General features: G+C 32.4%; 5 protein-coding genes across 5 annotated transcripts; 3 read left to right on the top strand and 2 right to left on the bottom strand.

Moving 5' to 3' along the window:
• The first annotated feature begins 3,792 nt into the window (after positions 1 to 3,792).
• LOC107862140 lies at positions 3,793 to 5,768 on the top strand. Its single transcript, XM_016707641.2, has 3 exons — positions 3,793 to 4,186; positions 4,806 to 4,931; positions 5,413 to 5,768. Exons 1-3 carry the CDS (start codon positions 3,793 to 3,795, stop codon positions 5,766 to 5,768), a joined length of 876 nt encoding a protein of 291 aa, XP_016563127.2.
• An 856-nt stretch (positions 5,769 to 6,624) lies between these two features.
• On the top strand, positions 6,625 to 7,354 carry LOC107852707 (14 kDa proline-rich protein DC2.15). Its single transcript, XM_016697746.2, has one exon. It carries the CDS (start codon positions 6,710 to 6,712, stop codon positions 7,127 to 7,129), a length of 420 nt encoding a protein of 139 aa, XP_016553232.2. The 5' UTR covers positions 6,625 to 6,709; the 3' UTR covers positions 7,130 to 7,354.
• A 4,327-nt stretch (positions 7,355 to 11,681) lies between these two features.
• Positions 11,682 to 15,492, bottom strand: LOC107867468 (cation/H(+) antiporter 15-like). Its single transcript, XM_016713725.2, has 3 exons — positions 14,889 to 15,492; positions 13,434 to 14,429; positions 11,682 to 13,217 (listed from the first exon to the last, which is right to left on the bottom strand). The coding sequence occupies exons 1-3, from the start codon at positions 15,099 to 15,101 to the stop codon at positions 11,877 to 11,879; spliced, it is 2,550 nt and encodes an 849-aa protein (XP_016569211.2). The 5' UTR covers positions 15,102 to 15,492; the 3' UTR covers positions 11,682 to 11,876.
• Positions 15,493 to 17,410: 1,918 nt separating this feature from the next.
• Positions 17,411 to 19,052, top strand: LOC107867459 (36.4 kDa proline-rich protein). Its single transcript, XM_016713713.2, has one exon. The coding sequence runs from the start codon at positions 17,906 to 17,908 to the stop codon at positions 18,845 to 18,847; it is 942 nt and encodes a 313-aa protein (XP_016569199.2). The 5' UTR covers positions 17,411 to 17,905; the 3' UTR covers positions 18,848 to 19,052.
• Positions 19,053 to 23,542: 4,490 nt separating this feature from the next.
• LOC107867449 (lipid transfer protein EARLI 1) lies at positions 23,543 to 24,304 on the bottom strand. Its single transcript, XM_016713703.2, has one exon. The coding sequence runs from the start codon at positions 24,226 to 24,228 to the stop codon at positions 23,800 to 23,802; it is 429 nt and encodes a 142-aa protein (XP_016569189.1). The 5' UTR covers positions 24,229 to 24,304; the 3' UTR covers positions 23,543 to 23,799.
• Between the last annotated feature and the right edge of the window lie 537 nt (positions 24,305 to 24,841).

Here is a 24,841-nt window from a genome sequence, read left to right as displayed (position 1 = left end):
AAGCTTCTTCCAGGGGATAAGTTTGATGCAAGAGCAATCCCTGCTGTTCATATGGGGTACTCTGCAGTAACTAAAGGCTATGTTCTATATAACTTAGTTACTCACTCTTTTTTTTTGTCGAGAGATGTTTTGTTTAAGGAAAATATTTTTCCTTTTCAAACTAAGTCTCTTTCTACTCCTATATTTTTGGACTTCTCTATTGATCCTTTTATTCCAGTCTCTCAAAACTCAATATAGGTTGATGAAATATTACCTCATTCTCCTATTAAGGCTGATCATGATGCAATTGTTGACCACTTGCATACAACACCATGTCAGTTGATGCTGATGACACACTTTCTGTAGCTATTAATGTGCCTGTTGAGGTTGTTCCTAGACAGTCCACAAGAACCAAGAAGTAGCCTACTTGGATGACTGATTACATCTCCAATAATGCTTATGTAAGCACTCTATATTCACTTTCTCAGGTGTTAAGTCATGCTCATCTTTCACCTACTTATCAATACTATTTGGCTGTTTTTTCTTGTGTTACTGAACCCAAGACATATAAGGAAGCTTGTTCTGATCCTAAGCGGATCAAGGCAATGCAAGAAGAAATTCTTACACTTGAAGCCAATCATACTTGGAAGTTAGTTCCTCTATCTCCGGGAAATCATCCTATTAGTGGGTGAAGTAGAAAGATACAAGGCTAGATTGGTGGCTAAAGGTTATAACCAGAGAGAGGGTCTTGATTACCAAGATACCTTTTCACTTATGGTGAAAATTGTTGTTATCAGAAGTGTATTGTCAATTGCTGTTGCTTCAGGATGGCATATCCATCAAATGGATGTGTATAATACCTTTATTCAAGGTGATCTCTTTGATGAAGTTTACATGACCCTGACTGAAGGATTTTCTAGGCAGAGGGAGTCTCATGGACTGATTTGTAGGCTAGTTAAATCCTTGTATGATTTTAAATATGCAAGCAGACAATGGAATGTGAAACTTACAGATGCACTGATTGCTTCAGGATTCTTGCAGTGCAAACTAGACCACTCATTATTCATAAGAAGACACAATGAGAAAATTGTAATCATTCTGGTTTATGTTGATGACATGATGATAGCAGGGAATGACTTAAAGTTAATTGAGCAGGCCAAGCAAAAGTTGCATGCTAAGTTTAAGATTAAAGACCTAGGAACTCTAAAGTACTTTCTAGGGATAGAATTTAGAAGGTCTACTAAAGAAATATTGATGAATCAAAGAAAACATGCTCTAGAAATGATAGAGAAAGTTGGTCTTACTGGAGCAAAGCCCTCCCGGACACCACTGGACAACAATACGAGACTAACTACTAGAGAAATGGATGAAATAGCTGTGGTAAAGGATGATCCAATATTGGAAGATATGAGATCATATTAGAGATCAATTGGTAGATTGCTTTACCTAACTCTAACAAGACCAGACATATGTTTTACAGTGCAAACACTAAGTCAGTTTTTGCAAGCACCAAAGAGATTTCACATGGAAGCAGCACTAAGAGTGGTGAGATACATAAGGAGGCAACCTGTAATGGGAATATTGATGAGTAGTAGGAAATAAAACAAGCTGACAACATATTGTGATGTTGATTGGGCAGCATGCCCAAACACTAGGAGATCATTGACAGGTTTCCTAGTTAAACATGGTGATTCTCTGATATCTTGGAAGTCCAAGAAACAAACAATCATTTCAAGAAGCTCAACAGAGTCAGAATACAGGAGCATGACTTCTACAATCTCAGAGATAGTGTGAATTACAGGATTGTACAAAGAATTAGGAGAAGACCTGGAAATGCCAGTAAAACTATATTGTGATAGTAAGGAAGCCTTACAAATTGCAACAAATTCGGTATATCATGAGAGAACAAAGCACATCAAAATAGATTGTCACTTCATTAGGGAGATGATCCAAATGGGATTGATTAAACCATTGTTCTTAAGAACGCATGAGCAACAAGCAGATATTTTGAAAAAAGGTTTGATTAGATCACAGCATGAATATTTGATTTCCAAGCTGGGTGCTTTGGATGTGTTCATACCTGCCAGCTTAAGGGGCAGTAATGAAACAAAAACAGTGACTTAATTGAATTGTACAATTGACTCTTTGCATTGTACAGTTGGCACAAGAGTTAGTTAATATAGATTAAACTAATTAGACTAATTAGCTGATTAGTTAGTGATGTACAACTATCAATAATGTAGCATGCATATAAAAGAGAAGAATATATTCATTCTATACAGTTCAATACAGAGACGGTTATTGTTTTGCTCAGCATGAGTTAGAGAATCAATTTCCTCTCTTTCTCTCTCTTACTCTCTCTCTTCTCTCTTAGCTGATAGCACACAAATTCTATTTAGCTTCAGATTTTTATCATCACAATGTTTTCTTTCTTCTTCTCCTTTTGTTTTTTTTTATTCTCTGAAATACTATAGAAGAAAAGAATATCCTATAAACGATAAGAATATAGTATTACTTTATTTGTTTTAGTTTATATTGCAATATTTTACCGTAGAGTTAGATGGAGTTTAATTAAGAAGAAAAGAAACTACTTTTTTTGAAACTTATAAATTTAAATATGGCATGAATATTATATCATTAAAGCAAGCTAATAAAGGTAAAATGAAAACTTTTAAAAGTTAATTGTTTTAAAATATTAAAATGGTGTCATTTTTTTAAACGAAATAATAAGAAAAGAGTGGCGTATTATACCTTAATAAATAAAGATTTGTGGTAGAGTGATAAATACTCCTTCAACCTTAACCAGAGGTCTCGGGTTTGAGTCCACCTGAATACGAAGTTGCGTTTGTTAGAAAGCGTTTTACCCTCCAATGTGAAACTTTTCGATGCAAATTCAAATTTAATTAGGCTCCAATTAGAGGCGGACCACGTGATTCCGTGAGGGTGCACGTGCACCCGGTAACTTTTTTTTTAAAATCGTATATATATGTATAGATATCCTACTAAATTGTTAATATATTTAACTGTGCACCCTTAATAGTAAAACAAGTCTGGGTGCATTGGTTCGAAACTCAAATGTTAGCATCCATCGAGCCCCAACGTTACGGGTTCGAATCTTGATGGATGCCCTTTTTTTCATTTACTTAACATTTAATTACCACCAGCCAGGCAACCACCTCAGCTGGCCCCACACTACCCTTAATTAATATATCTAGGTAATAAATATTCCCCAGTCCCAAGCCCCGTAATTTTTCCTAAATTTCAAGCTCTATTCGGTATTTTCCAAATTCTTCCAAAAGCCAAACAAGGTAACAAGGAGCAATTTCAATTCTTTATTTGATGCTAACAGGTATACATCTCTTCCTTTCATTTTTTTATTTTTTTTATTTAAGTTTGGGTAATGTTAAATCATAAATGGTTTTAATATCTATTTGTTGCTAGAAAGTTAGTGTGTAAAATTTATTTATATTTTTTCTTGCTTCTATTTAAGTTCATAGACTTTGATTAAAAATAAATAATTAATTTTATTTATATTCTCGATGAATTTTTTATTTTGTAGGAATTTGTTATTGATTCTTGTGAATTGAAATGGATAGATATTATTCTCCTCAACCAAGCTCTAGTTTTAAAGACAATTCTTATCCTCTTATAGAAGAGTTTGATGTGAATTCACTAAAATTCGATTCCGTAGAAAGAAAATCAATTCATGAATGTGACTCTACAATACGAGATCAAGTGAGAAGGCACTATATTCAACAAGGGCCTTGTCAACCGATTCTTTCTCACTTTCCTCAAACTAGAATTGGAACAAAAATGCGTCGATTTAATTCGACGTGGTATGAAGATTCATATTCTAGGTGGATGGAGTATAGTGTGAAGAAAGATGCTGTGTTTCGTTTGTGTTGCTATTTATTCAAAAATGACTATATAAAGGGCAATGCAGGTGATTTTTTCACAAAAACCGGCTTTAAGACTTGGAATCATAGTTTGAAGCGATTTCAATTACATGTTGGTGAAGTAAATAACGTCCATAGAAGATGTTTCAGTAATATGCTAGATTTTGAGAATCAATCTCAATCAATTCAAGTTGCTTTGAGCAAGCAATCTGAAAAAATAAGAAGTGTGCATCGTATTCATTTAGAGGCTTCAACTACCGTGGCAAAGTTCCTTTTGAAATTTGGATTGTCTTTTCGAGGTCACGATGAAAGTGAATCTTTCCAAAATAAAGACCTTTTTCTAGGTCTTTTGAAATGGCTAGAAAAAATACTTCCCGATTTGAACAATGTTATTTTAAAACATGCTTCGAAAAATGCTATGATGACTTCTTCAAAAATTTAAAAGGATATTGTGAGTTCTTGTGCTCAAGAAACCGTGAAAGCTATAATTGATGACTTGGATGGAGATTTTTTAGGGATTTAGTTGATGAATCCAAAGACATATCACACAATGAACAAATGGCCGTTGCATTAAGGTATGTTACCAAAAAAGGTAAAGTGAATGAGTGAGTTATTTCTATTGTTCGTGTTGGTGATACATCGATAAAAATATTGAAGGAAACAATATGCTCTTTTCTTATGAGACACTCTTTAAGTACATCTAAAATATGTGGACAAGGCTATGATGGGGATAGTAACATGCAGGGAGAAATGAACGGTCTTAAAGCTTTGATTTTGTAGGAAACTCCATCGGCATATTGCATTCATTGTTTTGCTCACCAATTGCATGTTTTGCTCACCAATTGCAATTGATACTTGTAGCCGTTGCCAAAAAATATTTGCTCATAGATGAATTTTTTGATGTTATTATTAATGTGTTTAATGTGGTAGGAGCATCCTTTAAGCGTAGAGATCAACTTCGAGACCATCAAGCAGAAATGTTGGAGCAACTCCTAGAAAGTGGTGAAATTCAAAGTGGAAAAGGATTAAATCAACAACAAGGACTTCAAAGGCCAGGTGACACTCGTAAGGGTTCACATTTTAGAACACTAGATAAATTTATTATTTTACTTTCATCTATAGATCATGTGCTTGATGCGATTAAATATGGAGGCTCAAATCCCAATGATAGATTACAAGTCGAGTTTTTTTTGACTATGATCAATGAATTTGAATTTGCTTTCTTACTTCACTTGATGTTGAAGATATTGGTGATGTCCAATGAGCTAAGTGCATCATTACAAAGGAAAGAGCAAGATATTGTCAATGCCATGAAATTTCTTGACATTACTAAGAAAAGATTACAATTGTTGAGAGATGATAGATGAGATTCTCTAATGAATGGAGTTTGTGTATTTTGTGATAAACATGAAATCTTGATGCCTAAGATGGATGAGTTTTATCTTTTCAAAAAGTCAAAGAGTTGGTCTTCTAGTGTTATTACTCACTCACTTACGTGTTGAGCTCTTTTATGCTATAATTGACTTGCAACTTCAAGAGCTTAGTAATTGTTTTGATGTTGTGAGTGGTAACTTGCTCCTTGGTATGGCAAGCTTGAATCCAGCTAATGTTCTTGCTAATTTTGATAAGGAAAAAATAATGATATTGGTCAAATATTATCTGGATGAGTTTGGTGAATCAAAGCTTCGAGAGCTTAATTACCAACTTGATACTTTCAATATACACATGCGACGTGTTGATCCTATATTCTCTAATTTGAAAGGAATTGGTGATTTGGCAGAAGCATTGGTTAACGCAAATCTTGTGGTGACTTATTCTCTTGTGTATTTACTTGTGAAGTTGACGTTGATTTTACCAGTCGCTACTGCAACTGTAGAGAGAGCTTTTCCATGAAGCATATCAAGAATGAATTGCGTAGCAGTATTGATGATGCATTTTTAAGGGATTGTTTAGTTTGTTAAATTGAGAAGGATATATTTGTAAATATAAGCAATGATGCAATCATTGATAATTTTCAAAATATGAAAACGAGTCGATTTCTAGTATGAAAGGATGGTCTACTTCTGTTGTATTAGTACTAAATTAATATCATTTGATCATTTGAAAGTTTATACTTTGCCCATAATTTTTTTTATAATTTTTAAGTTTAAAAGATTTGTATGTCAAATTATGTAGTTGATAGTCTACATGACTATGTTAAAAATAATGGTGCATCCCTCTCTTCAAATCCTGAGTTTGCCTTTGTTAAGCAGAATAATGCAAGTCCCACGTGAAAATGGAAGGTTAAATGTGTATATTAATTCAAGAGATAAATAATAAAAGATTAACTAAATTCATAAAATTCCAAGCTTAAAATTCGTAATAGTTTTATCTCTTTGTTTAAGATTCATATGTATATTTGTATTACAACACAATTAAATTTAAATTTGCATATTGTAGATTTCATCACTTGAGACGCACTCCCAATAAGTTTTTTTTTTATTATTTTCAACACTCAAATTCGAGATTTTAATTTTTATTATTTTCAACACTCAAATTCGAGATTTTTGATTAAAAGCGGAATCCCAATCATCCCCACCATTTCTATAATAGTCTGATCTTAAGTTGTGTTTGCCTTGATATTCTCTTACAATTGTAGTGCAAATGTGCGATAGCCCACACGGGCCACTCAATTTTCTTCATTGTTTTCAAAAAATTGACAAAAAATAGCCAAAAAAATCGATCATTTTTATCTATAAATACCCTCTCATTTCATCATTTCAAACACCAAAACACACACCATTTTCACTACTAGTAGCCACATTCATTTGTTGAGAGTGCTAGTTTTTAAAAAAATGGCTAAGTTTGCCTCCATTGCTCTTCTCCTCACATTGAACATTCTCTTTTTGACTATGGTTAGTTCCACTTATGTCCCATGCCCACCACCCTCCAACCCTACCCCTACGCCTACCCCCTCCACCCCCTCTTCCCCATCCACCCCATCATCAAAGGGAAAGTGCCCAAAGAATACACTTAAGCTAAAAGCTTGTGCCAGTTTGTTAAATGACTTAGTGCACCTTGTCATTGGAAGTAGCCCAGCCAAGACTAAATGTTGCTCTTTAATTAAAGGACTTGCTGATGTTGATGCTGCTGTTTGTCTTTGCACTGCCATTAAAGGCAATGTGTTGGGAATTAATCTCAATGTTCCACTTTCCCTCAGCTTGTTGCTCAACAATTGTGGCAAATATGTTCCCAAGAACTTTCAATGTGCATAATTTATCAAGCTAGCTACATTTCCACTTTCATATATAGTATTTTGTATTTTGTTTCAGTGTGTGTTTTGGTGTTTTGTACGCTTATATAGTTGTTTATTTTCAAAGGAGTAATTATTATATGTAGTTTATTCAGTATATTTAGAAGGAAGGCTAGCTAGTTGTTTGCCTTTCTTATTGTTGTATCATCATGAGTAATAAATGACAAATATTTGTCGAGTTTATATATATCATGCTTTGATATTGCAGTTAAAGTTATATATACATAGATAACGTAAGAAAATATTTATACCATCAGTGTATCAGGTCATGCAAAATGTAGTTAATTACAAACAATCATTCATGAAAGTGCAATATGTAATTCTGAAAATAAGACAAATATGTATATTACAATATATAAGAATGATATGATAATATAAAATATTCATTACATTATCGACCTATGTTAGTTAAATTCTTGAGATGACGAAGACATGAATTAATCCACATATTAATTATTCATCTATTAAATTTGAATCAAAATTATTAAGTTCTAAATCATGACTATTATGGGAGCTCCTCTAGAGTGATAAAAAGAATTAATTTGAAAAGCTAGTTTACATGAAGGAATGGACTAACTAATTACCTTGCAAACTAAACATGGGAGAAAAAAGACATATTTCAACTATCAGTTGGTAATAAAAGTTCTAGTTCTAAACTTGCATTACACCATCGATGTAAGTTAAACTCCTGATATGATGGAGACATGAATAAATAGACAAATTAAGTATTCATTTATAGAATTTAAGTCAAAATTATTACTATTAAGGAAGCATCTCTCGCGTCGTAAAAAGAATTAATTTGCAATGTTAGTCGCATGGAGGGACTGGACTAAATGAAGCATGGAAGGATGAAATTCAAAATATTCCAATGCAAAATAATTCTAATTCAAGATTAATTAAATTATAGCAAGAAGGTCCTAATGATAGGTAGTAGATACTAAAGCGTTCTCTATCAATAATGAATCATTGTCTAGTGAAAGAGATTCAATTAAAATCTCCTTATTCCTGGAAAATTATTTATATAGGTCTTTTTTTAAATGTACATATAACTTGTTGAATTCGTTTTAAATAAAAGAATCTATATATTAATGTATTTCTTATTTGAATTCACTTGATAAAATTTCTGATTTCCTCATTATTTTTTGTTAAGGAACTATTTATTTTCAGATTCAAATTCAAATTTCTAATAGAAAATCGATGAATCGTAACCATCTCACCACACATTTTCATCTTCTTAAGACTTTCCTCTAGTCTTTTCTTCAACTCTCATTGAATCATTATCTTTCTCAATCTCTTTTATTTCTTATTTATCATTAGAATGTCATTCGATTTTCACTAGTTCCCAAACTATCATGTGAATATAATTATTTTTCTTCTTACAAAAATCATAGTGAATATCCTGTGAATTGTTTCGATAAGAAATGTAAAAAAGCTACTCCATATGTGTTCAATTTATCTTAATCTTTTGTGGAAATGACACATGGCTAGTAAAGGAGACCACAATTTTATGGATGTTCTAGATTCAACTACATAAATTTTAACACGTATAACATATGGCATTATAGGACCACAATTTAGTATTGTCAAGTGTTTGTCGACCTATAACGTTACATGACAATTTTAATTAATGTCCCTATTTCATCACATTGGTAAGAAGTCTAGGGCTAGGAAAAAGAATATAACTAATGGTTAAGGGAAGAGGCTTTTATTTTTATATATGGGCTGCATAATTTTTTCTTAAATATTTATTATCAGATAACTTTATCTATTGTTAAATGTAGCTTTTATTTTCACTATATAATTTCTGTTTTTAGTTTGTAGGAGTCTTACATGTGAGAATCTTTACACGAGTTAGATAATATTTTGATCACTCAATTATTAATAAATTTTAATTTCAATTCTTGCGATATCTGATTAAGCACTTTTAGCCTTTTAGTATTTAACATTGAAGGGTCAAAATCACAGGTAAAATATCCGATTTTCATTTTCATACTTGAACTGTGGTGAGTCTTCTACACGAACTATCACTAAATATATTTATCAAATACAATTCATTATCAATTGTTTACTTTTCCTATCTGAAATATCACCATGATTTAGGTAGGAAAAGTGAACTATTGATAATTAAGGAGTGATTGATAGATAATTGGTGATAGTTTAGATAAAAAATTCGTACACCTAACAATTAAGATATGAAATTCAAATAATTGGGATACTTTAATTGTATATAACTTAAACGCAAATGAAAATAGAGTGAGATGCTGTTGAGAGATACTCTTAGTTAAGTATAATGCCTTGAAAGTTTATTTAGATGCCAAAAAATTTAAGAATACAAAAACAAAAATCTTGATGACAAAAAGTTTGCCAATTGATTAGGTTCACATGTGAGTTTTGTCGATGATTAAAGATAAAATTATAGTAGCATCTTTTTTGAAGTAAACGCCAACCAAAACAGCCACAGTATGCTTATATAGCCGTGATAGGATGATTGACACTCTTTATGTTTAATCAGAATTTCGTCATTTGAGCTCTGACAATAAAAAAGATTTTGTTGAAAAGTCCTTCCTAAAAGAAGGCTATGTAATGTATGAATTCATATTTAATTGGGTATTAATGTAGATATTGGGTACTAGAAAATTAAGAAAAAACAAACAGCCAAAATACTGTTTTTACTTCTGCAGAAATGCAGTATACGGTAGGAAAAAGAAAGGAAAAATTATAAAAAGTAGCATATATAGGATTATATAAACTAAAGTGATTGTATACAATAGATTTTTGTGGTCGACTCTTTTCAGACTCGCACTCGGGTAGCTTTGACGGGGCTGCCCTTTTTAGTGTATAAACTAAAGTATGTTTATTTATCAAGATTAAGTGATTAACTAAGGTAACATAAATACTATATAATATTAATTAAGTGATAAATCTTGTATAAAAGAAACATTACCCTTTTTGTTTTGATACATGATCGACTACAAGAAAAATATTTCGTGTTGAATAGCCTCTAGGCTACATGTGACAATATTAACTCTACTTGCCACCATCAAGAAACTCTACTTGCCACCATCAAGACTAACATGTTTTTCTTTATTCCCTGTTCGATCGGTATTTGCGTTAGAGCTTCGATTAATTTGGATATAGCACTGTAACGCCTAGTCTTGAAGTGAGATTTCCAACAGGATTTTCTCAATATTCAGGACTCAAACCCGAGACTCCTGATTAAGGGCGAAGAGGCTTACCACTGCAACACAATCCATGTTAGTAATACCTTGGAATTGAAAAAATAAAACTGGAGCATGGATGAAAAATTCATGAGTCAGAAATAGAAGAGCTGATATCAAGGGTACACTTTTGTACATGATCAACTGAGGAATAATGGAAGACCATTAGTAGGGCTTGATGAACAATTGAGGAAGGATGTCATACAATTATACCACAAGTCACATGTTGAGGACACTCTGAAATTGAAAATACTTGCACAAAGATTGCCACTCTCTCCTTTCAATTTCACTTTGTTGGTTTTACTTTGGGTCTTAATAATCCATTTAAAAAATAATATCACTTTCTTATTATGACGACTATTTAATTCCAACCTTTCACATGTCATGTTTAAAACATAAGATTAAGAATATTTCGATATGTTCTATATCTTTAGTTCAAAACACAAAATTCAAAAATCATCTTTTTTTTTTTTTTTTTTTAACTTCGTGACAAGTTGAAACTAAACAAACAAATTGAATCTGAGGATACACCTTCTATTGGAAGGGGTTAGGGTATGATATCCATCTGAATTTAAGTTTCATGCACTGTCAGTGTTCATAATATTCTACATTATTAGATAAATTTGACTTGCTATTGCAAGTTACATAATTTTCCTTTTTCAATTTTTATGTAAATAATTGGGTAACTTACAATAGCAGATCAAATTATCTGATAGTGTAGAATATTTGTACACAGTGCACAAAACTTAAAACTCCATCTTGAATCATGTGAAGAACTGTGACAAGGTATAAATATGGTAAGGTGGTTAACAAGCGTTTAGAAACTCATCTAAGGTGTTTATGTTTCACTAAATTTCTCATTGTTTAGAAAAGATAATTCAACGTAATAGGTTGAATAAGATGGATTAGAATTCAAAAAAAATAAAAATAAGATGGTTTAGTTTTGCAATATTTCATCAAGGTTGACAAGGTCAAGGTGATTGTTGTTGTGATTTATTCATTATATACATTACTACTAATGAAACAAAATATCCATGATAAATATGAAAATCAATTGAGTTTTGTAATTGCTTATTATCATTAGTATCTTTTTCTTATCTACACAATGTTCTTCTTCGAATTAGTGCCCTCACGGGGAAAGGATTTGAATGGTGCACTTGGTTGAATGCTAAGTTTTTTATCGCCATTCATTAGTAGCGCATCCATATTCTAGAAATTCTAGTTTCACCTTTGGAGTTAAGGGTCCGACATTCATAATAATCGTAATGTTTAAAATTGGAACCAAGAGAACAATAGAAGCAACAAAGGAAAATAAAACTGTTTCATACGTTATCTTCACTTTACTCTTTCAATGGAATACCATATACATCAAGTATGAATGATATGTTGAGAGTAGGAAGCATAAAAGAACTTTACATTTTACAAGTAACAAAATTCAAGAATAGTTAACAAAAAAAAATAATTGATATGGACAAGAATCCTACCAAGTTTTCAATGTTGTGAATGAAAATCAGGTTGTTGTTGTTGTTGTAGTTGTTCTCTATAGCTGCTTTGTGACGTATAGCTGCTATGTGACCTACGATTCGTTTGTTCAATGTTGACGTGTTCGGAATGCTGGCTAGGACTATCCGGAATGGCTAAGGGATCCCCTGAACCCATTCCTACGTATTGTTGCACCACTAATACTGAAGCAGTCATCGCGAAATCTGAAGAAGCTAATAGATCCCCAATAGCACCAAGCTCCGGGCATTCGCTCCAATCAGTTAGCCCTGATGTTAATGGGGAGATAGTGCCTTGTCCTCTACCAACTATGAACAAGTCATGTGAGTTATCTATAGTCCTTATTGCTCCTACTGTTTCTTCTCCATGATTCACTACTCTTTCTATGTAAGCTATTGATTCATCATTACCTGTTTTCGTCCTGAAGTGTGTTACATATTCCTCATCGAGCTGTTTTTCCCTATCGCGTTCTGTTTCAACTGTTAGTATACTATGGTCATTCCTGCTGTTGGTTGAGTCTGATCTTTCTGTTTCAATTACGGTTTCTCCAGGGAGGAAACGCATAACAGTTAAATTAACGTTTGGGTGTTCACTCATTCTCCAAGCATAGGCTAATGCTTCGCGATCATCTGGTCCTCCAAAGAATAACACCGCGACATGATGAGAAACTTGGTTCATTGTGGACCTTGCAGATCCACTTAAGCCTCTGTCAACTAGTATTCCAACGGAGCAAGGTGCATTTGCTAATACATTCTGGTTAATTGTTCGGAATGCTGGATTTGTAGCTTCGAGTCCACCATCAACTGCTTGTTGCTTGTGAAAAGGGACGATGATTAACGCCACACGTTTTTCCTCAGCTGTGACGCAAATGTCTTCATGCATAGTGGAGTAAGGGGAGACGGCAGTGAGAGTCTGCACATAGACACATCCTGTACTTTTCTCAAAGTTCTCGAATGCATTGATGATGTGATCCGATTGAGCTTGTGTCCTGTTCATAGCTGGCCTCCCTGATTTTCTCATGTTATGGACAATAAGCATTCCAGATGCACGGCCAGTGAGCTCGACAAGGTGTAGGGCGTATACGCATATTGGTGATTTCTTGGTAGGACAGGAAGATTCAAGAAGACTGATAACTGTTGGAACGATTCTAGGGGTGTGGATGCTGACAACTACTCGAAATTCCCTATCCAATTTTATTTTTTGAACTGTTCTTCTCTTGTATGGGGTGAAATTTTTTGATGGTTTGTAGACCATTGTCACAATGGGGGTGATTACTGCAGTCATGCCTAATGCTACAATCACCATTATAGCAAAAGATTTTTCATCAAGAACCTGCATTTACACAAGTATTTAGTACTTTTGAGTTTTGTGTGATGACGAATAGATAAAAGTAAAAAGGGCATCCCGGTGCACTAAGCTCCCGCTATGCATAGAGTCCGGGAAAAGGCCGGACCACAAGGGTCTACTGTACTCGGCCTTACCATGCATTTCTGTAAGAGGGTTTTTCCACGAAATAGATGAAAGTGTATGTGTTACAATTACCATTACCTTTTGGTCTTTACCAACATTGAGCACAATCATCTCAACAAGGCCTTTGGCATTCATGAGGAAACCAAGAGAAAGGCCTTCATAAAACGGCATTTGGTAGAAAAAACTTACAAGGACTACACCTATTACTTTGCCAGCACAAGACAGGATTATAACAACAAATAAAACTCCCCATGTTGTTGCTCCATCAATAGCACTAACCTGTGTCTTGAGACCACTAATGGCGAAAAAAAGGGGCAACAAAAGCCCCGAAACAAAGTCCTCTAGCCTTTCTATAAGGGTCAAACCAAGAGGACCACTAGGGATAATCAAACCAAAGACAAAAGCACCAAAAACAGAATGTGTTCCAATAACATCTGTTATGAATCCAGCAATCATAACCCCTGAGAGAATGAGACATACATTGAACTCACTAATCGATTCGCCTTCTGGGGTCTGTTTAATCCTCCTTCCAATCAATGGCTTAACTACAAAAAAGCATAAGCAAATAAAGGCAATGCTTGAGAGGATCACCCAAAGAGAAGCCAAACTCGTGTCTTTATTCTCAGTAAAGGCAATAGCAAAAGCTAAGACAACCCATGCCAACATATCATTAATAAGTGAAGCAGACATCGCGAGCTTCCCAATTTCAGTGTTGATAAGTTTGAGTTCCGCGAGGATTCTAGCAAGAACTGGAAATGAAGTAACAGAAAGCGCGAGGCCAAGGAAGAGAATGAAAGTTCCTTCTTTGGTATTTTGTGATTTCTCATGCAACAAGAAGGAGAATGAACTCCCTATTACAAATGGCAATATCATTCCTGCTATTGCTATAATCAAGGATCTTTTACCATTTTGACGAATCACAGCAATGTCCATTTCTACTCCAACTAGAAAAAGGAAGTAAAGAAGGCCAATATTTGCCATTGTTTCAAGAACCATAACACTTCTCTGAGGAAATATTGTTTCAGCAAATTTGTTACTTCTTCCCAATACTGATGGCCCTAAAATTACACCACCCTGCCACCATTTTGCACAATATTAATATACAAGTAGTTTATAAAACAAAGCTAACAAGATTATAGCAGTCCTCCTCTTATAGTCGAATTTGCTTTACCAATAAGATACTCAACTCTAGATCATTTTATCCAACAAGAAATAAGAGATACAATTGTAATTGTCCTAACAACCATTAAATTAGTGCACTATAAAATGCAGACATGGTCTCTAATTAAGCTCTCGCGTTGTGCATGGGCTCCGAGGAAAAGTTGGACCATATTAGGTCTACTATATGCAGTTTCACCTCATGTTTCCGCAAGAGGTTATCAACTATGCTTAAATTTGCGACCTCAGTTCACACAACGATTGATTACATCAAGGGTTTCCCCCTTATGAAACGACGTATGCTTGACAAATAATGAAAATGAAAATAGGAACGATCATATAATTAAATTCTGGAGAATTGTATAAATTACTTACAAGAATCTCAGCAATAACACGAGGTTGACGAATTGGTTTCAAGATGAAAACGAGAAGTCTAGTGACAACCACCACCAAGGTCAATTGCACTATGAAAAGTGGCAATGAATAATCAAGAGGATTATCACCTTGCCATATCCCAGTTGTGGTTATCATCGTTGGTGCATAACATACTATCGTTTCGGAGTTCGATATTATTATATCGTCCGACATTCTGATCAAATGTGACTCAAAAATTACCTACTTTAGGTTACATCTATAAATTAATTACGCGTATGATGATTTTCTTGCAGCCTTTTGAATTCTCTTGTTAGAATTCCTCGTACTTTAGGTCATAGGTACAAATCACACGTATGATATTCTTGTAGCTTTTTGAATTCTCTTGTTTGAATTCCTCGTACTTTAGGTCATAGGTACATATTCTTCCAGCTTTTTGAATTCTCTTATTAGAATTTCTCGCTCTGCTAATACGTCAACAATGAATGTTATGCATGCATGTCTTCTCTAGGAAAATCGGTCTTTCAAAAGGGATAGGCTCAACGAGAAAGAGAAAGGGGATATTTCTTACTTTCTTGGATTTGATAAGTTAAGAAAGTACACTTAAAAAATATAGTAACTACTAAATTGGGAACAGCAGCAAACTTAACCACAGAAATGCTTGAAAGTAGCATGATTGTTGAAAGTGGGAGGACATTTTGTGACACAAAAAAAATTGTAATTTAGACTAAGGGAATAACTTAATAGATCCCAATATAATAAAAATAACTTCTTTTTTTTTTTTGACAAAATAAAAATAGGTTAGATGTGTGAGAGTGGAAAAAGCTATTGACCCAATAAAGAGAGTAAATCGAACCTATACTATTGTTCTGTCATCTCTTTACTTGTATCTCTTCAAACTAATAACACATGATTTTATCGAAAAATGTCACACAACAGCAATAATTATACGTCCATATCATTAAAAATATTATTTCCTGCATATTATATGCAACTTCCTTTATTTAACTACTAATATATATGAGATATTTGTTCATATCCAACAAAAATAGTCCAAAGAAAGATATGTCATGAGTTGTTTAATACGTAATTCTTGATTAGTTCAAACCGAAGAATATGGTGCGTAAAGACTAATAAGACATGTGAATGGTGATTAATTAAACTTTGTTTTTTCCTAGAACACTCAAAACTAACTCTTTTCAGAAAAAGGTAAAAATATGGATTATTTAACTTTGTTATTTATAGCATTTCTGGTGGAAAAGCAATACTTAATATTAGCTTCTGTTTTTTATCTTTTCCTATTGGGGTTTGGGGAAGGGGAAGGGGAAGGATAAACACGGAAAGGGATTACAAGGTGGAAAATCGAATAATCTTCACTAACAATGTGAAAATTCAAGTAGCTAACCAACTCAGCTAGATAAGTTTATCGATCTTGATTTTGGTAGTACTCCTATTAATTAGAAGGTATACTTGGTTAGTGATGTGTGATATACATCATTGAAAGAATGAATTAAACTGGATTAAACTTGATGCAAACAGAGTCAAAATCAATTCGGATGACAGTTTCTTGGTTAATTATCAAAAGAGGCGAAGGGCCATTTCAACTAGATAGATAACAAGTATTCGGCAATAGAAAAAAAATTAACAAAGGCTAATATTTTTATTAGTTGATTTTACTTTCCTATAATGGAAGAGATTATGTATAGGTGTATATATCTTTTCCTTTTTTGGATGATTGAGCTTATCAATCATTTTTGGAGAGGTAATGTGTGTATACATTGATTATATATTCTCAGTGTTTTTTTCTTCAATATTCTCATCATGACTTATTTCACTCGTATATGATGTTGTTCAAATCTATCCCAAAAAACGATTTTCTTGAATCAAGAGTCGATTGAAAACAACTTTTACCCACAAAGATAGGGTAAAGTAGTCTGGATAAACGAAATCTGATCAACTCTCAAAATTTTACTTGTGAAATTACACTGAATATTTATTTTTGTTGTTATTGTTGTTAAAGTAGACAAATAAACTAATAGAATATGTGTTAAATATCAAAGTCAATAGATCGAGTGGTAATTATTGCAATAATTTTTTCGTCATACTTATTCGTCTTTGGTGTGGACTGTGGAGGCCAAAATAAAAGTTTTTCTTTTGCTCCCTTTTCCAGTCTGAAAGACTGAAACCTCGAAGTTGAAAGAATCTCAAGAAAGGTTCACATGATGCCTTGGTGAAATGAACAAGACGAATACTTCACTATTTACTGTTTGATTTTTTTTTTTTAGAGCAAGCTAAAGAGACATTTCAATCAAATTAAACTGAGATTTTTTGCTAATATTTCAGATTACAGCGTAACTTATAGAATGAAGGCGTTTGTGGCCGATGTTTTTGGTCTATAAAATTAAAGAAGAGTTAAAGTTATATCGAGAGTTATCAGTAGATATTCTTTGGAACGCTTGATAGTGTAAAAAATATTTATTATTATTATATATACAAGTTGTCATAGTATTTTCAGTTATGTGAAGTACCAAATAATTATTTTCAGAACGATAGAAAAGAAGATCAGATTTAATTTCCCTTTCAAGCTTAGCATTCTAGTAGGAGGATTCAATATCCAAACAAATTAGGAGAAACTCCAGAATACAATATGTAATGCACAGTACATGAAGTGCCTTAAAATCTGTGCAAAATGAACACTTTGTGAAATACAGTACTAAAAGCAACTATTCACGGACTATTTAATCAGTATTCACGGATTGGATGTTGAAGGTTGCAACTTGCAATGAAAGAACATAGATCCAAAGTTTTCATTTCAATTGCAACACCTATCACTTTGGAATTCCTCCACCTACGTGTTGCTCTCTCACTTCAATTTCAAGTAATAACCCTTCACGGGTTACACATATATTCACCTATATAAACTATAGTGTATAAGAAAAATCAAGAACATAAAAGTTTTTTTTTATAATGCGTCCACACTTTTAGAACCCCAAAAGAAGAAGAAAATTGGAGGAGACATTATGGGTTCATCAAAGATTTCAGCAATGTTCTACATGAGTATGATTTTCATGTCAATATGTTTGTTACCACCAGCTTATGCTTCATCTGGTCAATGCCCATGTACTCCTCCTTATCCACCTTACCAACGACCTAGTCCACCTGGCGCTACTCCGCGTCCTCCACATCCTCCAAAATCTCCAGGTCATCATCACCCTCATCCACCTAAGGCTCCCGCTAGACCCCACCCTCCACCATCGACTCCCCGTCCTCATCCACCAACCACCAAACCGCCACCTCCTAAGGTTTTGCCACCTATCGTCTTTCCTCCACCTGTCGTATCACCTCCGATCACTCGTCCACCTGGCGTTTCGCCTCCGATCACTCGTCCACCTGGCATTTCACCCCCAGTGACTAGACCGCCACCTGGAGTTTTACCACCTATAGTTAATCCTCCTGTTGTAATCCCTCCAATCACTAGGCCACCTGGCATCCTACCACCAATCACAAAGCCACCTGGCATTCTTCCACCAATAATAAACCCTCCCGGAATTTTTCCACCAATAACAAATCCTCCTGGAGGAGGATTCCCACCACCGTCTAGTGGTGGCGGATATCCTCCTTACGCACCTCCCGGTGGCGGCCCACCAGGTGGAGGCGGAGGCGGAGGCATTCCAGGTATTGTTCCGCCTCCGCCTGCCACGTGTCCTATAGATGCATTGAAACTTGGACTTTGCCTTGATGTACTTGGAGGATTAGTGCATATTGGGATAGGGAATCCAGTGGAACATATATGCTGCCCAGTGTTACAAGGACTACTAGAGCTAGAAGCTGCTATTTGTCTATGCACAACTATAAGGCTTAAACTTCTAAACCTTAATATTTTCCTTCCACTGGCACTTTCAGTTCTTGCAACGTGTGGTTTAACTCCTCCTCCTGGTTTTGTATGTCCTCCTCTTGTCTGAATTACTAAGGTTTTTAATTATGTTGTTCTTTTGTTGTAGTATTTTGCAAGGTACGTTAGAGGTAAAATGCAAATAATTACGAGTTCCCTAGTCTTGTTTTTAATTTCTCTAGGTGTAAACGATATGATCCTAAGAGAATTGTGTCTTTGTTATGTTTTGTATTTCGCTCCTGCATAAATTGAATTCAAGAACTTGATAATATTAATGTGTTGATGTATTCATTTTATGTAATTTCAGTTATTATCTTTGTTAAATCGATCAATGATAAAGGGTTGAATCTTAGTGGACTGTTGTATCAATATCACTTTACCAGTTACAATATCTCGTCGCGTATGCAAAGAATCGTTGGATATGCCAAGCTAGTACCTACTAAGTTGCACATGCACTTGGATTCTTTTCGAGTGAAAGGTACTTAGTCATACATTGAACAACTTTTTTGAATTTTTTGAAGCAATTTTAGTGGATAGGTTTTCAGTTTTTTCAAAGAAGTCGTTTGCAAAAGTAGTTGGATATACCCAACTAGAAGTACTTTACTAAGTTTGCATGCACACGGGGCAAACTCGGTAACTTTGATCTAAATTCTATATTTATCTTAAGAAATTTATTTAATATGTTCAAATTATTAATATTAAACTCAATAACTTTAAACAATTAGAATATAAAACGCATAAACTACAAATTCTTACTTCGTCTCAACACATTTGATTCCTTTTGAGCGAAGTACTTGCACATTAAGTGCATTTTCTTGCATTTTTTCTTTTTGTAGTTTTTCACGTTTTCAACGAAGTTGAAACTCTTTTTTCTTTTTCAAAATTTGAAAAGAAAGAGCTTCTTTTCTGGAAAAAACATTGCAAACAAACAAAGTTGTAAAAATTGAAATTCGATTTTCGTACCAAATCACAATATGTCAATATAATTAAAGTTGATTATCATATATAGTCGTAATTTGAGTATCCAACTTGCATGCCATATTTGTCGAACCGCGTAAAAAGAAAGTTTAACAAGACATTTTATATGAAAAAGAATGTTGGATGTCAAGATCAATTACAAAGTCTAAAGAATATCCACCATTAATTTGTAGTACATATATAGTAGTAATGCATGAACTTTCACTTGTGGCTAATTTGCCAAAGCACCTTGGCCCCATTTATATGAAAAAAATCAATGATAAATCACTTTCCTAAGTCTACTCTGATTCCCACCCCCCAAAAAAAAGAAACGGAAAAACTGAAATGACTTGAATGGACAAACAGATAAATGAACATAATATTCTATCCGTTTCAAATTGATTTACCTATTTTAGATTGACATGGAGTTTAAAAAATATTTTTTTTTTTTTAGAATTTCATGGTCTTAAATTAAAAATATGTCAGATGTACTAAAATATTCTTTAATCTTGTGATCTTAAGCATGTCACATGGAAAGTTGAAATTTAAGAATTGTTAGAAAGAAAATTGATCATCGTTTTTGAAGCGGACTAAAAAGAAAAGTAGGTCTAACCAGTGGTGGAGCCACAACCGACGAAGGGTGGTCAGATGAACACCTTCGTCGGAATTTTTTTAGAGTATATAGGTTAAATATAAATATTTATGGTTATATACATGTTGTTGCACACCCTTGACAAGCTAGAGAAGCATAGTCCAGTAATGATCAAGAGTGTGCATTTCCGCATCAACAACCCGGGTTCGAACTTTGGCAGGGTCGAACAAATTGAAACTGATGGAATATTAATTATGAGTTGTATGAGTTGAATTATCATCCATTATTTAGCTCGTATTGTATGAGTTGAATTATCATCCATTATTTAGCTCTTGTTCTTGTGACTAGTAATACTGTAGAAAAACTGTGAACACCCTAATTTCAAGGGAGGAAATGGATGACCATAGTACTTACAAATACTTTATAGAGTGTTACTTTCAGATATCTCTATGAGTAAAAATAAAAATAAAAATAAAAATAAATTTATAAAGTTCTTACAAAAATAGACCCTTGTTAAGGATCGATGTGCTTGGTATTTGGGTAAGGTTTATATACGAGAAATGGGTGAAATTTGTAATTTCGTGGAGACCAGTTTAATTTATGATTATGTCTATGGCATTGATCTGATCCAGATTAAAGTATGACAATCAAATTTCTTTTGAATTGGAGTTCCTTTTTTTCTTTTTCAACATTTGAAATATACTCGTCCTAATAATATTTATGTGACATTTTTTTTCGCTTTTACATATTCAGATTTCTTAATCTTGATTGTATATTTGCTGCAGAATCTTCTACTTTTTTGAAATAAATTTACATATTTAAAAACTACGTAAAAAATATATTATGTTTAGTAATTACTAAATTTAAAGAATACATATAAAAGAATTATGATTAAAATAATTCCTTTTTAACTTTCGAAATCCAAACACCGTCACTTCGGCTCAAACTTCAAACTCACGTACGGTACGGGAGAATATGTTGTTGTTTGGTTGTAACTTGTAAACTAGCTAGGTTGTAGTCATGAAATCTCTTGCTAGTACGTACAATAATCTCCAATAGAGACGAATCCAAGATAACTTATCGAGTTTAGAGTAAATTACTTTTATAATATACGAGTCAAACACACGTGCTTTGCACGTGTGTCTCGCGTTAATTTATAATAAATTTTTATGAAAAGATAAATTATGTGTGTATGTCAGAGTATTATATAAATAACTTTTTTAAAAAATAACATAAAACATTTAAGATAAAAACTATACTTGCAACAACATCTTTTCTCATTCGTTATTTTTCAAGAAGTAATTTGTCAAAATCACTTCAATCTATTTTTGTTTCCTGTCATATTGTCGCAAAATGAAATGATTCTCAATTTATAAAAATCCAAATTCAAAAGCTTTTTCTTCAAAGAAAATCACCAAACTACGAAATTTTTTATTTTTCTTTCATAAATTATTTAACATATTATTTCAAATAAACCTAAACACTTAATTCTAAACTATTGACATGACTAAATATTTTAAAGTAACTATAATACAATTTTTTTTTTTGATAAATAAGCATTGTATTTAAGACTTTCTTTATGCTACTTTTTTTTTTAATTTGTGTGTTCTACTATAATAAATTTTATAATATGCATTATTGAATTAGTAATACCTTTTTTCTGCACACAAATAAATTATTAAAATAATAATTTTATTTTATTGAGCTTAAGTTATTAATTCCCTATTATCATATATTTTAGGATTCTTTAATTATTAATTATAGAGAAAATCACAAAGTCATAGTCTAACATACAAAATTTATAGAAAATATAACTAAAAAAAATATTTGGATATAAATCTTTAAAAAATTACATATTCCTGCAACAAAAATAGAAAAAAAGAAAAGAAAAAAAAGGCATATATCATCAATAGAAAAATCGAGAAAGATGAAGAATAATACACATATTTATTCTTTATTTTTTATTTACATCATCAAGAAACAAAAAAATCTTGAACGACGATAAAAAAGAGAAATTTATTCATCATATATTTTAGGATTCTTTAATTATTAATCATAAAAAAATCATAAAGTTATAGCCTAACAGTATAAAATTTATAGAAAATATAACTGAAATACCTTATTATAAACTGTTGAGAAACTGCATATTCCTACAACACAAATAAAAAAAAGAAGAGAAAGATGACGAATAATGCAAATATTTATTATTTTTTTTTATATCATCAAGAAATAAAGAAATCTTGAACGACGATAACAAAGAGAAATTATAAAACATAATTTGTAATAAATTAAATCTACACATGACTGATATAAAGAAAACTATAATATTGGGAGAATAATATCTCTACATTGATGTGAAAGGAATAATAATCAATTTATAGAAGTTCAAATTCTTTTCTTCTAAGAAAGGGATTCTTTAAATATGAAAAAAAGTTATTTTTCTTTTGGAAAAAGTAACAATTAATTATGCTATTAAATTATTTAAGGTAATTTATTATATGTTTAACTAAACAAATTATTTAGGGTAGTTTTAATGTTTTTTTCTTTTCGGATCATAATTCTTTACGGGAAATATGGAAAATATGAGGAAGGGGGAGGGGGGGATTACCATATATTTAGTAGTTTATAAATATTATATTTTATTTTATCATATATTTTAGGAATTCTTAGTTTTATATATTTTAGGAATTAATATTATAAATATAATTATATAATAAATTAATGATGTAAAAAGATGATTTTATCTATTGCGGAGATTTTTAATGAAGGACAAAAAGTTTAAATCACTTTTCTAAGGGTCTTCACACTTTTAATATATTATATATTATAGATACAGATTATAGATATAGATATAGATTATATATATAGATTATAAATTATAGATATAGATATAAATTATAGATTATAGATTATAGATATAGATTAAGTGATATTGTAAAAATGTTTGAATCAAAATTATTGAGTTCTACTGGTGACCTGTGCATGATCTCTTACCTAGTCGCTTTGAAGTTGAATATTTGCCCTAGTTAAATGTACCTCTTCTGCTTGTATTCAAGTACTTAAACACTTAATATTTTCGATTCTCAAATATCTTATTAGATTAAGTTAATAGAGGTGACAAATGATGTTAATTATATCAACTGCAATTAGAAATATGAATAGAGCACTCATATACATATACTTATTGACATAAGGAGAATCGAAAAAATTAAAACCTTACCACAAAATAGACTTCTGTATATTGTGAAGCATAAAAAGTACATTAGGAAATACAAAGAGGAACTTATTTTCAAGCTACAAAGGGAACAAGAAAATTCCACACACTAGAACTTATCCTTAATAGGAGAAGTTCATACCTAGGACCAAAATAAAAATCCAAACAACTAAATCGAAATATGTAATAGTGACGAAATGAAGATTCATATAGCTGACTACAACTTATTTAGAACTGAGGCGTAGTTATAGTTGTTTGTTCAATTAGGACATTGAAAGCCAGATGGAACTTTTTTGCCACAAACATTAAGAAGAAGGCTTAGAGAAATAGGGACATTAAGGTTAATCCCAAGAATATTTGCTTTAAGGGCAGTGCAAAGACAAAGAGCAGCCTCAAGATCAACAAGTCCTTGAATGAGAGAACAACAAGGTTTCTTTGGAGGATTTCCAAGTACAACTCCAAGTAAATTTCCAAGAACATTAGCACAAATACCTAATTTTAGTGCATCGATTGGGCACTTGCCTTTTGAGCCGGGGCTCGGGGTTGGCTTTGGAGTTGGAGTTGGCTTTGGCTTTGGCTTTGGCTTTGGTTTTGGACTTGGACAAGTGCCACATGCACTCACAAGAGAGAAAAAAAGAAGGTTCACAAGGATAAATAGAGCAAGAGTAGTAGTTTTCTTGGAAGCCATATTTTCTAACTTAGGTGTTTAAACTTTAAAGTAGATTTTTATTTTTGGCTTTGGTTGATATCGCAAAAGACTATAGAAGGTTGGTATTTATAGGAATTCAATATTAAACATCGTAGTCATGGAAAATAATAAATAATACTTCCATTTGTCTCAGTTTATGTGACATTTTTAGTTTCCTGAGAGTCAAATAATTTAAGTTTGACCGTGAATTTAGATATAAAATCTTCAAGATTTATAAAATAAACTTTATATATTTGAAAACTACGTTAAAAATACTCTACAAAAATTAATAATTCAAAATATTTAAAATATATATGAAAAAATTAAGATCTCAATTAAAGATAGATGTGTTTTGAATCTTGAAATTGGAAAGGTGACACATAAATTGAGACGGAGTGAGTATTAAATTTAGAGGTGTGCAAAAATCGAATCGACCGATAAAAATGTTATTGGTTTATTGTTATTGGGTTAACGGGTTTTTAATGGTTTTATGAAAAAAAATTATTAGGTTATTGGTTCGGTTTGTTTTTTTTCTTATTGGGTTATTGGGTAAACCGATAACCCAATAAGAAATATATATATATATATATATATATTATATTATATTATATAT

The sequence above is a fragment of the Capsicum annuum genome, chromosome 1, assembly GCF_002878395.1.
Source record: "Capsicum annuum cultivar UCD-10X-F1 chromosome 1, UCD10Xv1.1, whole genome shotgun sequence".
NCBI classification, from domain to species: Eukaryota; Viridiplantae; Streptophyta; class Magnoliopsida; order Solanales; family Solanaceae; genus Capsicum; species Capsicum annuum.
This window is presented reverse-complemented; position numbering and strand designations above follow the sequence as displayed.

Bases quoted from the DNA above. Each gene is read 5' to 3' on its own strand.
- LOC107862140 (XM_016707641.2), top strand. From the start codon at position 3,793: ATGCGTCGATTTAATTCGACGTGGTATGAAGATTCATATTCTAGGTGG. The intron at 4,187-4,805 runs GTGAATCTTTCC...TTAATGTGGTAG, and splicing joins TTTTCGAGGTCACGATGAAA to GAGCATCCTTTAAGCGTAGA. The intron at 4,932-5,412 runs GTGACACTCGTA...TGCAACTTCAAG, and splicing joins ACAAGGACTTCAAAGGCCAG to AGCTTAGTAATTGTTTTGAT.
- LOC107852707 (XM_016697746.2), top strand. From the start codon at position 6,710: ATGGCTAAGTTTGCCTCCATTGCTCTTCTCCTCACATTGAACATTCTC.
- LOC107867468 (XM_016713725.2), bottom strand. From the start codon at position 15,101: ATGTCGGACGATATAATAATATCGAACTCCGAAACGATAGTATGTTAT. The intron at 14,430-14,888 runs GTAAGTAATTTA...AAATGGTGGCAG, and splicing joins GTGTTATTGCTGAGATTCTT to GGTGGTGTAATTTTAGGGCC. The intron at 13,218-13,433 runs GTAATGGTAATT...GTGTAAATGCAG, and splicing joins ATGTTGGTAAAGACCAAAAG to GTTCTTGATGAAAAATCTTT.
- LOC107867459 (XM_016713713.2), top strand. From the start codon at position 17,906: ATGGGTTCATCAAAGATTTCAGCAATGTTCTACATGAGTATGATTTTC.
- LOC107867449 (XM_016713703.2), bottom strand. From the start codon at position 24,228: ATGGCTTCCAAGAAAACTACTACTCTTGCTCTATTTATCCTTGTGAAC.